At 37.8% G+C, this 17,780-nt stretch overlaps 1 protein-coding gene across 1 annotated transcript in view; it reads right to left on the reverse strand.

Moving 5' to 3' along the window:
- Positions 1 to 17,780, reverse strand: part of IntS6 (integrator complex subunit 6) — a 324,867-nt gene that overhangs the window by 11,109 nt on the left and 295,978 nt on the right. The window contains exon 14 of the mRNA XM_090385345.1: positions 1,005 to 1,286. Coding sequence (XP_090241471.1) covers positions 1,005 to 1,286 — 282 coding nt within the window. The remainder of the gene's footprint in view (positions 1 to 1,004; positions 1,287 to 17,780) is intronic.

The following is a 17,780-nucleotide window of genomic DNA, read 5'->3' on the forward strand; positions in this document are numbered from 1 at the left end:
ACCTGTAAGAGAGTATATCAAAAGAAGTTTGAAAAATCACAAAGAAAGCAAAGTTTGGAACTTTAAATACCTAAAACAAGCTTAAATAGAATCGTATTTAATCGCTTAAATAGAACTTAAATACAGGGTTTATCATCCCATGTTGCTCCAAAGTTTAAATGAAGACAACTCAGATAGAAGACTGGAATTTGCTGAATGGTTTTTGGCCTTAAGTGTTACAAATCCAGATATCATTAACAATGTTTCATGGACTGATGCAGTCACCACATTTAAACTAAATGTTAATCGCATAACTGTGTTTATTACTTTGTTAATAATCCCCATGTATTCTTTAACAAGGATTTACAGGAAGTGGACAAAATAATACATATGAAAGTAGTTTTTGTAATGGCTGGATGATGTATTTATGACAGTGATGGTTTTTGTTTTTATTTATTTTTATTTTTTTGTTTCTTGCAGGTAGTACTGTGAAGGAAAGGTGATAAAAGCTGATGTTTACTTAGAGGTGATATAAAAAGGTACATGAAGAAAATGACTAACATGTCTGAGTTCCAAAGAGGTCCAATTGGTGCATGTTTAGCAGGGGGCATCGGTGACTAAAACTGCTGGTCCAGAGCAACTGAATTGAAAGTGATGTCTGCATTCACCAAATATGGAAAAACAAAATACGACAAATTGTGGCAGAGAATCAAAGCTGACTGAAAGAGACCGCTGGACACTGAAAAGGATTGTAACCCAAAAATGTAAAACTACTACCTCAGAAATAAATGCAGAACTTAATGTGTGTGTGTCTCATCAATCCAGGTTGAGAAAAAAAAACAAAAAAAACAGGAAAAGATTATAAAACAAATTTTCAAATAACTTATATATGTATTTACATCAGCAGTTATTCAAAATAGTTTTCTTACTTATGCACCACCCTGTATAATCATCGTTCATTTTAACGAAACCAAATTCATGCTGCCACCTTAAGATAATATCCAAAAGCATAAAAACAAACTTACTTTTCCCAGGTTTTCGCACTTCTTTGAACAATGCAGTTCTTAGTTTAACAATTTCTGTTCTCATAGTTCCTCCTTGGAAAAACCCCATAATTCCGTCATTTGAATTCATATTTACAGAATACTTATCTCCAGCTGCTGTGTCATTACTTTCACTCCAACCATCAACATGATTTACCACTGATTTTGTGCCTACATGATTTACAAGAATTACATCCAAATTTCCAGAAGAAGCCCACAGTGATGATGTATTGGAACTGCTGCTACTGATATCAACTTCTGCCGCTAAAGGGGAAAGTGGAAAGAGGTGTTAGAAATAAATTACACATAATTCTAAATTCATGAAAAAATCATCAAATACTTTACATGTTATTGACACTGAAACATTTATTGACGGGGGGGGGGTATTGAAAAGTTCATAGTCTCATATAGAAATAATAACAATAAAAATAGTAAATATAATTGTCACAATTTTACTGTTATACAAAGTACTGAATTGGCTATTCAATCATTTGTATAAAAAAAAAAACATGCAAAAACAAAGTTCCATAACTTTATTATATTTTTATTGAGAGTCCATTGAATTTAGTGTATCTTCTTTTATTTTTTATTTTTTTATTTTTTTTAACCCAGATAATGAACAAATTTTAATTCAAAAGGTGTGCAAGTTTGGGGAAATCAATGATGATGATCCCCACAGTGGGAAGCAAAAAAAAAAAAAAAGTGGGGGGGGCTAACTGCCAGAAAACATTTATGCAAACACAATATGGTAATGGTCCATGGAATACTGCAGGATACAAGAATCTAATATGGACAGATGCGAAACAATCTGACAGAGAACTGGGTTTATCAAAGATATCTGCAAAATGGGTCATGCAGCTTATGAAATCTGATAAAAACACGATCAACACAAAATTTCCTCAGAACTAATGGCACACTATAAAGTAGATCTGGCAATGGTTTTGATAAGATTTGTAACTATGGACAAGACAGATCCACCACCAGCAACCTCAGTCAAAGTAGAAGTTCAAACAAAAGAAATATCAAAGTCGGCTCTGCCTCCAAAGAAGGCAAAAATAGTTCCTAGCTAGAATGGTAATAGCAGCAATCTTTTGAGATTCCAAAGGAATAAAAATAGTAATGGACTACATTTAATAGGTCAAACTGTAACAGGGAGCGTACTATGCTAGCCTATTACAGAAACTATGAGATGCTATCAAGTCTAAGAGAGAAGGAATGCTGAACAAAAGGTACATTATTTCACCAAAAGAATGCTCCCGTTCACACATCATCAATTGCAATGACTGATATTATTATTATTATTATTGCTCTTATATTATTTCTCCCTGATTGGGGGTTCCACCTCGTGATGGGTATTGCTACTAAGTACACAGGGTGGTTGTTATGTCTAGTGTTACTGTTGGTCGAGGAACTCTCTGACTATCCTACAGGTGTTCAGGATTGCAACTTTCTGGAGTTCCTTTGAGGTGTTCGCTGGGAGACCTATTGCTGCAATGCTGTTATGTAGGGTCTTTGGCACCATACTCGTGGTTGACACGATTATTGGGATGGTCGTTACTTGTTGCATATGCCACATCTCTTTGATCTCCTGTCTTAGGTTTATGTACTTCCTGATTTTTTCCCCATGGGTTTTCTGCAGATTGCCAGTGTTGGGTACCACTATGTCAATCAGATAGGTAGCCTTTTCCTTCTTGTCCACAAGGGTTATGTCCAGTCTATTGTGCGGGATTGTCTCATCCATTATTATGGCACAGTCCAGTCTCAGTACAGCTTGTGGGTTGGGGTCTCTAGTACTCCCTGGGGTTTGTACTTGTAGTACGCTACACTATTACTACATTATTATTATTAGCCATATGGTGCAAGGAAGCCTGAGGCTTATGCTGCACCAGCCCCAAAAAAAAAAAAAAAAAAAATCCTGAGTTATCCTCTTTGTGTGTGTGTGTGTGTGTGTGTGTGTGTGTGTGTGTGTGTGTGTGTGTGTGTGTGTGTGTGTGTGTGTGTGTGTGAGAGAGAGAGAGAGAGAGAGAGAGAGAGAGAGAGAGTCAGAAGTAGAAAGGAATCACCAAGAAAGAGAAGAATGATGATATCCAGCTCAGGACTCCTGGGTAACCAAGGAGCCTTAATTGTTACACCAGATGGATATGAATTGTTGACACCCAATCATATTATAGATCTGGCCCCATCAGACATCTTTCTGTTTACCAAAACTTAAATTTCACTAGCTAGACAAAAATTAAACAACTGAAGAGATTATATCAAAAAAAAAAAAAATGAAGAAATACGTGGTGTTATCAACAAAGTTTAGTAATTCAACCTAACACTTTTATACCACATAGAAAATTTCTTGCTGTACACTGTTCCTAAACAGCATGAGCAGAGGAAGGACTAAAGAGAGAAAATTAAAACATTGCAAAACATTTGACCCTCACTCCAAGTAGAGAAAAGAAAGGTAACCAAAGAAGAGGAAAAATACAGTAACCTCTTCACGGTGGCATCAGCCATTGTGAATCCAAACAGTCATATTTCAGACATGACCTATTTGTGAGTAAGCCAACCATAGTCATCTTTCTTTTTTTACTTCAAGTAAAGTAATGGTTGATATTTTGCCTTTCTCCAGTGCATTACACCACCTTGTGCAAGGCTCTTTGCAGTTGTTTCCTGTCATGGGTATCAGCTTTAAATTGCATTCTATTATATTTCTTTATTCTCCATACTCTCTCTCTCTCTCTCTCTCTCTCTAGTCTTTTCTTTCTGTCCAGGCTGTTTAATTACAGCTTGCCATGCTAGTAGGCAGCTGTAGCACCTCACTAGTATTATTCTCTTGCAGTTTGCAGCAAAAAATTTCCCATGTGATATAAAAGTGTTAATCAAATTGCTTATCTTTAAATGAAGAGATTATATTAGATCAGTCATGTAAGCATATTTTTAGAACTTGGTGAATCATCTTTAATGAGTGAGATAACTATATTAAGAGGCAGACTGGCCACTTACTGGGGGAAACCCCAGCTGGTGTGATTTTCAATACAGGAATACCTCGCATAGCGCGGTTAATTCTTGCCAAAAAAATACCGCGCTATGCAAAACCGTGCTGATTGAGGTATTATTAGTGTGTATTTTAATGTAATGCATTCCGACAATTTGATTATATGGGTCGAGTTGCAAAAATATATAGGTGTTTGTTTACCATAAATTGATGTACACGAAGTTCTTGCAAAAAAAGAAATTAAAATGATAAATATGAAAAATACTAGTAAGTACAGTACAAATGATTTTTATTGCAGTATGTACATACCAAAAGAATATAAGTGAAGTATGTACTGTATTTTTATTTTGAAAAATAACTGATCAGCTTAGTTTGTGCAGTTCTTTTCTTATTTTTATCTGCATATATCTCTTTATAACATCGAATGTCATTTTGCAACGCCTGCCTTACTTTCATACCTCATTCGATGCTTGGATCTAGAAGAACACTCAGCGCCATTACATTTCTTCTTTCCACTCAATATGTGCGTATAATAATGTTTTTAAAAAATAATCTTTAATAAAAATACACAGTGAAAAATATTTGTACAGCTTACGCACACTCAATGACTTCGCCGCTAGGAATCTAGTCTTTACTAATCTATAAATGCTAGCAGAATCCGTATATGTAATGGGAGTTGTGACAACAGTCAGCGTGTCCTCGAATCCATAATGCATTGGTCTACATGTTGGCATTATAATACATACGTACATACATATCAAATGCATTGGTGCGTAACGCAGTTAATTTTTTTTCCAATTTGTAAACTGCGCTATAGCGAAACCCGTGTTGTTCGAAACCACGCCATGAGAAGTAATCTGTATTAGGATGCTTACATGTAGAATGCAGGTGACAAACTTACCTGGGACCAGCAGCCACAGGTAGCCTTAATGAACCATGTAAGTTAATGGGAGAACATACAATAACAATGTGTGGGCACTGGCCATCGCTTCTTATGTTAATCCACCAGCTTACCTCAACAAATTAAGCTTACTGATTCTTTCCCAGTGGAAGTACAGAGGACACTCAACTGGTACGAGTTGCTCACACCTCTGGCCTTTAGGCAATTATTAGAACTGTGTTGCTGTAGAAAGCAAGAGTTCATGGTGACGTAAAGAAAACTTGTAATCACGGTTCCCTCTAAGCTGCACATGCGCGCAGCTTAGAGGGAACCATGAAGTTGATTACTATGAAGTTGCACAGGTGCTTTTACTTCCCGCACACACAGCCAACATACTAGAGGGTGACAGGAGTATTAGTGGAAGAATGGATATAGGAAGGGGAATAGCTCAATGCCATAAGATTTGCTATTGCATCACATGTTCACACATCTTTTATTTACAAATACATAGTGCACAGTGAAAAGTTGTGTTGATTTTTATTTATATGAAAAAAATTATTACATTATGAATATTAGTATTAGTAATGGCCACATGGTGCAAGAAAGCCTATGGCTTATACTGCAACAGCCAAAAAAAAAAAAAAAAATAATAATTAATAAAAAAAAATGAAATTAAACCTATCATCCTATGTGCTTCCCTTACCCGAAAGTACTATCCAGATGTCCTTTGAATTTCCTCTAACTGTCGGCCTCTACCACCCACGAAGGCCACTTATTCCAGTAATTTATAACTCACTGGCTAAAATAAAACTTCCTGCAGTCCAATCTAAGCATTTCCCCCCGTAACTTGAATTTATGTCTCCTAGTTCTAGCATCATTTATAATCTTGAAAATTTCGTCCTCATTCATTTTAATGATGCCTCTCAGAGCCTTAAACACTTCAATCAAATCTCCTCTAAGGTATCTAGTTTCCAAACTCTGCAACCCACATATTCAAAGTCTTTCTTCATAAGGACACTCTTTTGCTGATCTCACCAGGCGAGTTACCCGTCTTTGCACCCTTTCAAGAAGCTCGATGTCTTTCTTTAGGTGCGGTCTCCATACTTGAACACAGTATTCCAAGTGTGGTCTAACATAAGCCTTATATAATGGGATTATCACATTCCTATCTCTACTTGCAAAAGTTCGATACATCATCGATAGGACACCATGGGTTTTCCTTGCAACCCGTTTACAATGCTCAGAGAATTTCATGTCTGACCGTATCGTAACACCCAAGTCCCTTTCCTCCAGTACTGGGTTTAGTTGAACTCCACCAAGTGAATATGTTATTTTGAGATTACTGTTTCCCAGGTGTAATACCTTACACTTTGTTGGATTAAAGCATAGCTGCCATTTTTCTGACCATTCCTGAAGTCTATCTAGGTCTCTCTGAAGAAGCTCAGCTTGACGGTGATCATTAACTACTCTACCAATTTTAACATCATCTGCAAATTTAGACATCACGCCCTCTATCCCTTCATCAATGTCGTTTATGAAAATTAAAAACAACAGTGGTCCTAATACTGATCCTTGGGGAACCCCACTTCTTACATCAACCCAATCTGAGGAATAGCCATTTATCACAACCCTCTGCCTCCTGCCCTGAAGCCATCCTTCTATCCAAGGATTTTCCCAGTGATTCCAACCTGTTCCAGCTTATAAAGCAACCGCTCATGTGGGACTGAGTTAAAAGCTTTGCTGAAATCTAAATAAACAATGTCGAAATTATTCCCTAAATCCAGCTCGTGGGTGACCCTTTCGAAATAGCGAACCAGATTTGTTAAACATGATTTTCCCTTTACAAAACCATGCTGAGTATCCTTGAGAATTTCAATTCGATCCAAATGATCCTGAATTCCACTCTTGATCATTACTTCCATGATTTTCCCTACTACTGAAGTCAGACTGACAGGTCGATAATTTCCAACTTCACTTTTTGAGCCACCCTTATGTATGGGAGATACATTTGCACTTTTCCAATCCAAAGGAATCTCCCCAGAGTCTAGTGATGCTCACATAATTAGCCTCAATGGTTCAATGCACTCACTTGCCTCCCTTAAGATTATAGGGTATATTCCATCAATTCCAGAAGCCTTACTGGTCTGTAGGCTCGAAAGTTTTTTCATTAAATAATTTTGTGAAATTTCAATATCATTAATTACATATTTTTTAACTTCGCTCCCATATTTTTTAACTTCGCTTTAATTTCCTATTGCCACAAAAGGCTTTTCATTTGTAAATATCGATGCAAAATAACTGTTGAGTTCATCTGCAACGGCAGCTGGTGTATTTAATACTATCCCCTTTCCCTTACGTAAAGGTCCGATCTGGTTTGTCCTGCTCTTCTTGGCATTTATATATGTGAAGAATTCTTTATCCCCCCTCTTTGCTCTGTTTGCTAGTGATTTCTCATAAACTGCCTTTGCCTGTCGAACCTTTTCTGTGGCTCTATTACACATCACCTTGTAGCTGTTATAGGCTTCAGTACTTTTTATTGCTCTGTAACCTTTCCATGCCACCTTTTCTTGCTCAAGTAATGTGGCAACTTCACTATTCATCAAACTTGGAACCCTCCTCGTGGAGTATTTTTTTAATGGTATATACGCATTCAAGGCATCTGTGATTAATGTTTTAAAAGCGTACCACAGTTCAAATGTTTTCATTTTCTGCACGATATCTACCCAGTTAATAGAGGCCATGTAGTACCTTAAGGCATCGTAATTTCCTTTTCTGAAATTAAAACCCATTCCTTTGCCTTTTACTTCTGCTACCTCTCTCTCGTCATCATCCACCGTAGAACTCCGTGATCACTTCCTGCTACTGGTTCCTCTACTGTCAGTCCTGTTATGTCATCTGATTCCTGTGCGATGATGGGGTCTAGAATATTCTTTTCTCTAGTACTTTCCCTGACATGTTGATACAAATAACTGTCATCTAGTTGATTTAAAAATTTTGTTCCTCATGTCGAGTTTCCTTCCCATTTACTCCAATCAATTGGAGGAAAATTGAAATCACCCATAATAAGGCCCATTCCATTTGCATCTAGAGGCTTTTGTCATAATCTTCACAATCACCTGGTCTGTAGATTACTCCTACTCGCAGTATACCTTTGTTTCCAACTATCTCACACTATACAGACTCTATACTAGCATGTGAAATGTCTGAATCTGGGAAAGCTATCGTCACACTCAGGCTGCTTCTGATAAGAAGTATTACCCCACCACCCCTTCTATCTACCCTATCCTTCCTAAATACATTATACAAGCCGTACTTAAACTCATCATCCCCAATTTCCGGGTGGCACCACGTCTATGTAAGCCCTATTATGTCCGCGTTACTTGTTTTAACCAGCAGTTCGAATTCGCTCATTTTATTGACGACACTTCTAACGTTACTGTATAAACAATTAAGATTTACTGTTCTTGTATATTTAACAACCCTAACACAACCCTTGAAGTTTTTTAGGCTCTCTTCCTTGATATTAGCTACCCGCTCACGTGAAATGTTTCTGCCCCAGAACATCTAGATAATACGTCCAGTTGGGGTAACAGATAAGAACTCTTAAGGCATGTGCAAGAGTTACTTTGACCAATAATATCAGATAAACGCGTGTCAGTATTACCCACATCCCCCCCCTAACTAGCAGTTTCCCCGAACCTTTAAGGTATCCTCAATAATACTGGCAAAAACTTTTCCACCACCTTTGTTTAAGTGTATCCTGTCTCTACAAAACAAATTCCTTCTACCTAGAAGTGTGGGCCATGCTGATAGAAATTTCAACCCTGGTTCTGCTCCACCTATCCTTATTACAAAAAATATTCCCTGTTTCAGTGGAAACAGGGAATATTTTTTGACAATGGAGTCTCCTAATAAAACAATGTCCTTTTTAACCAGAGTAGTTGCACTTGGTTTTTCTGTTTTGAGGCTCGAATCGGGTGTGCATCACTTGGTAGATTGCTGGAGATTTGAGGAAAAATAAAGGACTGTAGCGGGTTGTAGTTTATATTGTATGTTTTTAAGGCGAGTTTATTGTTATAAAAATAATATAAATACCACATTAGCATTAGTATTAGTAATGGCCACGTGGTGCAAGAAAGCCTATGGCTTATACTGCACCAGCCAAAAAACAAACAAACTAATAATTAATAAAAGAAAAGGAAATTAAACCTATCATCCTATGTGTTTCCCTCACCCGAAGGTACTATCCAGATGTCCTTTGAATCTCCCTAAATTGTCAGCCTCTACCACCCATGTAGGCAACTTATTCTAGTAATTTATAACTCGCTGGCTAAAATAAAACTTCCTGCAGTCCAATCTAAACATCCCCCCCCGTAACTTGAATTTATGTCCCCTAGTTCTAGCATCATTTATAATCTTGAAAATTTCGTCCTCATTCATTTACTGATGCCTCTCACAGTCTTAAATACCTCAATTTACCTGGGAGTCTAAAACACTAATGGAACTGATATTCGGGTGACACTCGAGTCAAATGGACCCAATTTCGGCAAAGTCCGGACGGTCTGTAATCCTTAGTAATCCTGGGTATAACCTCCATGCACAAATACATGGTGGGTGAACACCCAGGTATGAACCAACGTAAGCAGAGGTCGAGGTGTGGTGTTCACACCACATGGAGGAACACCACACCTCCATGTTACCAGGCAGTACTACGTGGTAGATGACTCTCATCAACCGGTGCAATACCACCGCTTTGCTTATTGGATGCTTGAAGTGGTGGAACCCATGTTTAGTCTCTAGAGCTAAGTTCCGGTCAACCCTTCCCTATCTCTTCCATAATGCAGTATGATTGATGACTTTTGAAGTTATGATGAACATCGTGGCGAGATCCAATATTTTTTTTCTTACATTTCGAGGGTACAGCTCTAAAATGGTGTTCGCAGGCCGGCCGCTAGATAGTACACCAGACCGAACCTATTACTAACACTCTAGGAGGCTTCCGGATCAGCTAGTGTATAATCTCGCTACCTCTACTCTGCCAGATAGTGACTGGAGGGAGTCCAAGTAGTGTGTATGCGGGGAGCATTGTCGAGACCACGTTGTGTCAAGGATCTGGGTATATTCTTACCATGTGTAGACCATATCCAAAAATTTCATTACTTCATACAGCATGTCCCACCCACTTTTTCTTACTATTGAATACACCACAAATTGTCAAACTAATAGAGCAAGCTTATCTGCGAAAAGATCTAAACCTTCCAAACACTTCCTAATTCACTTCACAAATATACGTGGTCTCAATGATGTCCATTTCCACTTGTAGTCTGCCAAACCCCATGTACTTTTTCTGACAGAATCTCAGTTATTGGTTGATTCAACTACTGCCATCTCAGATGCCCAAATTATTCGCTGTATGATTCCTTTCACCTCAAAGGTGGTATGCGAATAAGTGTCCGTTCTGATATTCCCTGTCAGAGACTTGGCATTTGGAATCTCCTCCCTTATCTCTCTACCTCATTGTGTCAAATTCATCTGTTGTCTCTACTGTTCTCCCAACTCCACAAATCACTTGGAGCTCTTTCAGTTCCTCTCTTTGCAACTTGACTTTCTCCAGTCCAACTTTCCTAACAGTGAGGTAATTTTCCTTGGTGATTTTAATGTTCACAACTCCAGCTGGCTTCCGTTTTCTAGTCACACCAACCCAGCTGGTCGAGATGCTGAGGCTTTTGCAATTACTAATGACCTTGCACAGAATGTTCATTTACCTACAGAATACTGGGCAATACTAATCATACAGACAACTCGCTTGATCTTTTTTTTACAAACAACCCTTCTAAGTACACGGTCAAAGTGAGAAGTTCTTTAGGCACTTCAGATCACAACTTGGTGATTGTCTCTTCTCCAATGGAGCCTTAATCTCATGGCTATTCCCAACCTCGTGTTGTTTGGCATTAAAAGAATACAAAATGGGATGTCCTGCGAGATTTCTTTTCTTCTTTTCCTTGGTCAGATTACTGTTTCAAAACTTCTGATGTCAACGTTTGCTCAGATTGTGTCAGTGAAATTATTCTTGCAGGAATAGAATCCTTTATCCCACACTCCAATTTAAAATCTTGTCCTTTATCTAAACCTTGGTTTTCCAATAAATGTGCTAAGGCTGTTCAAGAGAAGAATGTTGCATATCGTAATTGGCTTGTTTCTAATTCTTCAGTTTTATTTTCTGCCTACACCAAAGCTCACAACAATTGTAAAGCAGTTATTAATCAGTCCAAACTAGAGTTTGAATAGGCTAAGAGTGAAAACTTGCTTCTTGCCCTAATGGTAGCCGAGCATTCTGGTCTCTTGCCAAAGCTATTGGCCGCAACTTTTGCCCATCTTTACTCCCACCTCTGTCCAAACGAGATGGTTCTGTTGTCACTTCAGCCAAGGATAAAACTGACCTGCTAGCATCCCATTTTTCTTCCAACTCGTGTATTAATGATCTTGGTAAAACACCTTCCACCATTCCATACACGCTGCATTCAATGCCTCCTGTGGTCTTCCGTCAAAAGGATGTCAGAAGGATTATGACGAATCTTGATGCTAAGAAAGCTCCAGGTCCCAATGGTATTTCTCCACTTGTTCTCAAAACCTGTGCTCCTGAAATTGCTCCTATTCTTTGCCGCCTTTTTTCACTTTCTTATTCCAAAGGTGTTTTTCCTTCTGCTTGGAAATTTGCTCATATCCAGCCAGTTCCTAAAAAGGGTGAAAAATCCCTCCCATCCAATTATCGTCCCATTGCAATTACTTCTACTCTTTCTAAAGTAATGGAGAAATCAATTAACCGCCAACTCTTAAACTACCTAGAAACCTTCTGTCTGATCAACGATCGTCAATATGGATTCCATCAATGTTGATCCACTGGTGATATTCTGGCTTATGTTACCCATTTATGGACTAATTAAATGGAAAGGTTTGGTGAAACACAAGTAGTTGCTCTTGACATCTCAAAGGCTTTCAATCATATTTGGGCATAATGGTCTTCTAAACAAGCTTCCATCTTATGGTTTGCCAACTGTTTTTTGTAATTGGTTATCCAGTTTTCTCTCTGATTGCTCACTGAGGGTGATGGTAGATGGCTCTCTGTCTTCTGACTTTTCCACTAATGCTGGTGTCCCCCAAGGTTCAGTTCTTTCCCCCACTCTCTTCCTCTTGTATATTAATGACCTTCTTCCATTGACTGGAAATCCTATCCATAGTTTTGCCAATGATAGCACATTGCATTCCACTTTCCATTTTGAGAAACCTTGCCCTGCTCAATCAGCTTCAACTTCTCAAAAATATGATACCGATTCCTTAAATGCCGATCTCATTTTGACAGCATTTACCCTACACCCCAAATTCTCATGGATGCCCATCAGAACGCTGAGTTGGCACCTAATTTTTTCACAGTCTGCACCTAGTACACACAAAGACATCCTCCTTGGCTATATCATGTCCTGTTCTAAATAAGTCTGCTAACATTTCACATTTTGCACATTGTTTTAGATCATGATGCGTTGGAGAATTGTTTGTCTGTTATTTGGTTTTTAGGAGCATTAGCGGGATATGCGGTGGTCATTCCCTGATCTTTCCGCATCCTCCGTATTTGGTGGTAATGGGCTCGAACCCCGGTCTAATCAAGAAGCGTGCGCTACGCACTGGTGCTCCTTCCCACTTGGCTACGGGGGCGCTGTGGAGAACTGCCCTCTTTGGTTCTCCCACGAGCCACAGCACTCTGGCTAATCTGTCAGCGTTGCTTTGCTGCTGTAATCTGGGTCATGAGGTCGTGATTCCGTTTAAGTACAATTTAATTAACAATGAACTTTAATAAGATTAATAAATTTTACTGATTAATAGATAATACTATACTAATCTAACAGATTTCTAATACAGTGCTATGTTTTTCACTATCCAGTTTTACGTTAAACCTTATGCTATTCCATATTGTATAACAATGGCAGAAAGTTACGAATATAAAATCTACAGACACTAAGTATTAACTTTCAAAGTTGATATCTAAATTAAAAATAAACCACAGAGCTTGGCTGGAATTATAAAGCTACTTATAGAAAATAATTTAGTATAACAATTAAGTCAATAAAATGACAAAATATAAAGGAAAACTTAGTGTTTGCCGGAGCTGCAAAAATCTTGGTCGACATGGTAATAACCTCATAACCAAATATTACCACTTTTTAACGGACTTACCAATTCTACCTCACACATATAATATTTTGTATCCTTTGCTGCTATTTTGCACACAGGCGCATTTGTCATATCATTTTTATATTTATTTCTATCTTTATTTTCATCTCTCCGTTACCATTGAACTTTTCAACCCATTATTTTACCTATTTTATATATATATATATATATATATACACACACACACACACACACACACACACACACACACACACACACACACTGGCGTTCAAAGAAAGTGCACCACCTAGGAATTTCACATTTCTAAACCTTTTTCATGATGGTATTACATTAATGACTAGCATCACAAATAGAAATATAAACAAGATATTTATTAATAGTTAAGACAAAGCTAAGTAATATTTGACAAGTGCTCTCAAAATATTCCAAAATGAGCATTTGCAACCTTTATACAACAGTTTTGGTAAACACGACAATTATGGCTGAAATGTTATCAGAAGTCCTCAATTTGCTTCAGTTGATCATTTTAAATGGAAAACAAAATGAAAAGTTCACCAGATGCAAACTAATATTTAGTTGAACTGCCTCTGGCTCTGATAACAGCAGCACACCATTGAGGCATTGAAAGATCAATTTCCGAAGATAATCAACTGATAGTTCATGGTTCCAAACACAAATTATGGCTTCCTGAAGTTCACGAAGTCTTTGGTTTCTTTCTGGCAACTGCAGATTCCACACGATGCCAACAGTTCACTATAGGATTCAGGTCCGGGCTGTTTCCTGGTCAGCTAAGAGTTGTAATGGACTGTTCTTCCAGCCATTTTCTCACCTGTAACAAATGTAAACACATTACTGTCAAACCTCTAATGCAGAAATAAAGCTAAAGTAAATACAGAAGTGCCTACTTACACTTTTTGCCCGATGACAAGGAGCAGAGTCATCCTGAAAGATGCAGTTAGTTGGCAAGTTGAAATGGTCTCTAATGATTGGCAGTAATTTGCCTTCCATATAGCCAGGTATCAATTGGCATTTATGGAACCTTTTATAAACTACAGGTGACCGCAATATGAAATGCACCCCCATACCATTTGGCCGGTAGGGAATTTCTCTGTAGACACCTATAGTCTGGATGGTATTCTTCACCATGTCTATGGCGAATTGTTTGTCTCCCATCAGAGCCATGCAGGTTGAATTTCTTCTCATCCGAGAAAATAACTGACTTCCACTGCTCGGGGGTCCATTTGATATGCTCCTTACACCAAATTAATTGGGCCTTTTTCATTTTTTGTGTGAGGAGGGGCTTCTTCTTGGGACTACGGGCTACAAGTCCATTTTTGATGCGGCGTCTGACTGTTACTGCACTTGCTACCACTCCTGTATGTTCTTCCCATTCTCTTTTCAGCTCAGACGAAGAAACTTTATGGTTTTTAAGGCATAAGCGCTTCAAAACATGGTCCTGTTTTGGCATAGAGAGTCGTTTGCGCCGGTTCCTTTTTTCCTATCAGCAGAACCAGCATTCTTGAGTTTGGAAAGAAATCTACTGTCGACTGATTACAAGACACTCTATAAGCAATATGACAGGAAGGCCATCTTCCTTATGTAAAGCAACAATAGCACTCTTTCTTTGTGACGTCAACTGCATGTAACTCGCCATCCTGATACAAGCAAGGAATGACTGCAAGTCTTGCAGAGCATGCTTATATAGCTGAAAGTAACAGCCGATGCAATATTACGTCACCACCTATGCGTGACTACTGAATAAATGAAAAAAATATTTTGCTTTCTTATAAAATAATCATGATTTATATTTAAAATTCATTAAAAAATTAATTATTCTAGTTATTTATACCCCCCCCCCCTCACAATATCTCACAATATGGCCATAACACTAGTTGAGACAGCTACAAGTATTCCCTGGTACGAATTTTTGACCCAGTCTGCCTCTTATTTTTGTGAAAAATAATACACAACCACTGGCATGAGTATATGTTTAGGAGGCTTTCAATACCCCTTCCCACTCTCATATATAGGATAAATAGAAGTCCAATATACCTTGGATTTGAGAATACCAAAAGACAATAATATTGTCTTTTGGTATTCTCAAAGTCTTTTGGTAAATTGTCAAGTTACTTGACTTGTTTTTGGCATCTTGTTTGAAACTAACTGTACTTCATTCCTTTCATTCTGATATTCATAATAATAGGGTCTCCACTTGTTCTTAAATTAAAGGTAAAGGTTCGGTATGTATTACAGTGCAAAAATTCATATTTTCACAAGTGTTTAAACTGTTGATTTTTCAGTGGTAGCTTGAGAAAAATAAAAAGTTAAGTCCTTTAATTTATAAAACAAAAAAAAAATATATAAAATATACTGTTGAAGCTCTATATAATGACCCTCCAAGGGAATGAGAAAAATGCTTGTTATATTGATTGTTCATAAAATCAACAACAAAACAAGCCGGAGCTTGAATATTTAATGTAATTCTACTACTACAATATTATTACTACTGCACAATATAGTGTAATTTTATATATAATATGTACTACAGTATTAATGTTGTTGTTATTTGGTTTTTAGGAGCATTAGCAACTAAGGCAATATTGCTAGAGGGATATGCAGTGGTCATTCCCTGACCTTTCCGCATTCTCCGTATTTGGTGGTCACGGGCTTGAACCCCGGTCTGATCAAGAAGCGTGTGCTATGCACTGCTGCTCCTGCCCACCTGGCTACGGAGGTACCCTACAGTATTAAACAAGAAAACTTATGATTGTAAATTTTGCAATCACTGCAAAATTTACAATCACAAATCACTGAGTGCAGTAAGGTTATAATTAAATTGTAAATTTAATTGGACTAATGTTATTAGTGGAGTCCCTCAGGGTTCAGTGTTGGGTCCATTATTGTTTTCTGTATTTAAAAATGATGTTGATGATGGTATATCAGGCTTAATGTCCAAGTTTGCAGACGATATGAAGGTTGGCAGGGTTGTTAAGGGCACTAATAACAGTACGCTGCTGCAACAGGATCTAGATAAGTTGAGCAGACGGCAAATGAAGTTTAACATTGACAAATGTAAAGTACTACATATGGGAAGCAGTAACCCCAGAGTAACGTATCAATTCTGTGGTACTACACTGACAGTGGTAGAGAATGAAAAGGACCTGGGGGTAACTGTGCAGGCAGATATGAAGTTTTCTGAGCAGTGCAGATGGTCTGCAAGAGTAGCTCATGGTGTCTTGTCAATGATATAAGGAATTTTTCTAGCAGGGATAAGGAGGTGATTATCCCTTTGTATAAGGCAATGGTCAGGCCACACCTTGAGTACTGTATACAGGTCTGAAGGCCTCATTTTAAGAAGGAATGTAGAGCTGTTAGAACAAGTACAGAGAACTACAGCAAGATTGGTGAGGGATACAAAGGTGCTCTTACCAAGAAAGGCTTAGGTTCTACAAATTTCAGAATCTGGAAATTAGGCACCTACAAGGTGATCTGACTGAGGTGTATAAGGTTTTGAATGGTTTGAGCATGCTCAATGCCGATGGGATTCTTCCTCTTGCTCAGAATAATCACCCGAGAGGGCATAAATTCAAATTGAGGAAAGACAGTTGTAGGATAGATGTGCGGAAGTTTGTCTTTAGCCAGTGGGTAGTTGATTGGTGGAACAGACTTCCCTCTTTTGTTGTGGAAGTTGATAGCCTAAATAAATTTAAGGCTGAGATGGACAGGTATTTGGAACGCATGGAGGGGTGAAACGGGAGCAGTTTTTTTTTTTTGCTGATGCTGCATAAGCTTGCTTTCTTGCATCGTATGCCTCTACTACTGCTAATGTAATGCTAATTTCACTACATAGGCTACATACCTATCAAGACCTAACAAGAATATTGTTTCATACTTTAAAATAATCTGTCAAAACACGATGTTTCATGGTAGAGCATGTTTTAAAAGATAATTATGAAGATGTGTGATAGCAGTTATTTCACTTTCGCAGTTAGGCTGTGTTTGGAAAAAAAATAAAATAATAAAATAAATCAACGTATAAGTTCTAATCCTCGATAAACATCTTTCACTGAAACTTCTTGTTCAAGCACAGTAGGTTCCTTATCTTCATCACTACAAACTACAAATTTCACAAAATACCATTACATATGCATTGCGTATATCCTGAAACCTTCAATGTCCACTTCTGTATAATCTTCGAAGCTTAAGTTTTTCTGTAAGTTTAGGCGATGACAGAAATGCTCAAATATTTCTTCCCTATTATCGGACTGCTCTCTGCAATTAACAGAGGAAGAAGCATGCGAAACTTCATACATTTCATCATTCAAGGCTGTAAATCCAATCAATATGTTTGAAGCAGTTAGTGATCACTTTTTCATCAACTTCATTCCATAATGAAACACATTGCCTGCAGGATGTCGGTTTTGCACTGAATTTTGCTTTCAACACAGCACAATTTTGTTTAAAGCATTCTTCAGTGGTTTTTCTTAAAACATTAGTTTACCCCTTGATCAAGTGGCTGTAGAACTGATCATATCTGGTGGTAGGTACTCGACAGTGATTGCACATAGGTCATTTACTTGACAATGGGGTGTGTCGTTATCCACAAACAGCAAAATTTTTAAATTCTTCTCACTCATCTTGTAATCCATTCTTCTTAGATTTATGATGTCATCCATGCCTTTTGCTTTTCTTGATACATAGTTAGTAA

The sequence above is a fragment of the Mastigoproctus giganteus genome, chromosome 1 (assembly GCF_048544385.1).
Source record: "Mastigoproctus giganteus isolate SK-2022 chromosome 1, ASM4854438v1, whole genome shotgun sequence".
Taxonomy (NCBI): domain Eukaryota; kingdom Metazoa; phylum Arthropoda; class Arachnida; order Uropygi; family Thelyphonidae; genus Mastigoproctus; species Mastigoproctus giganteus.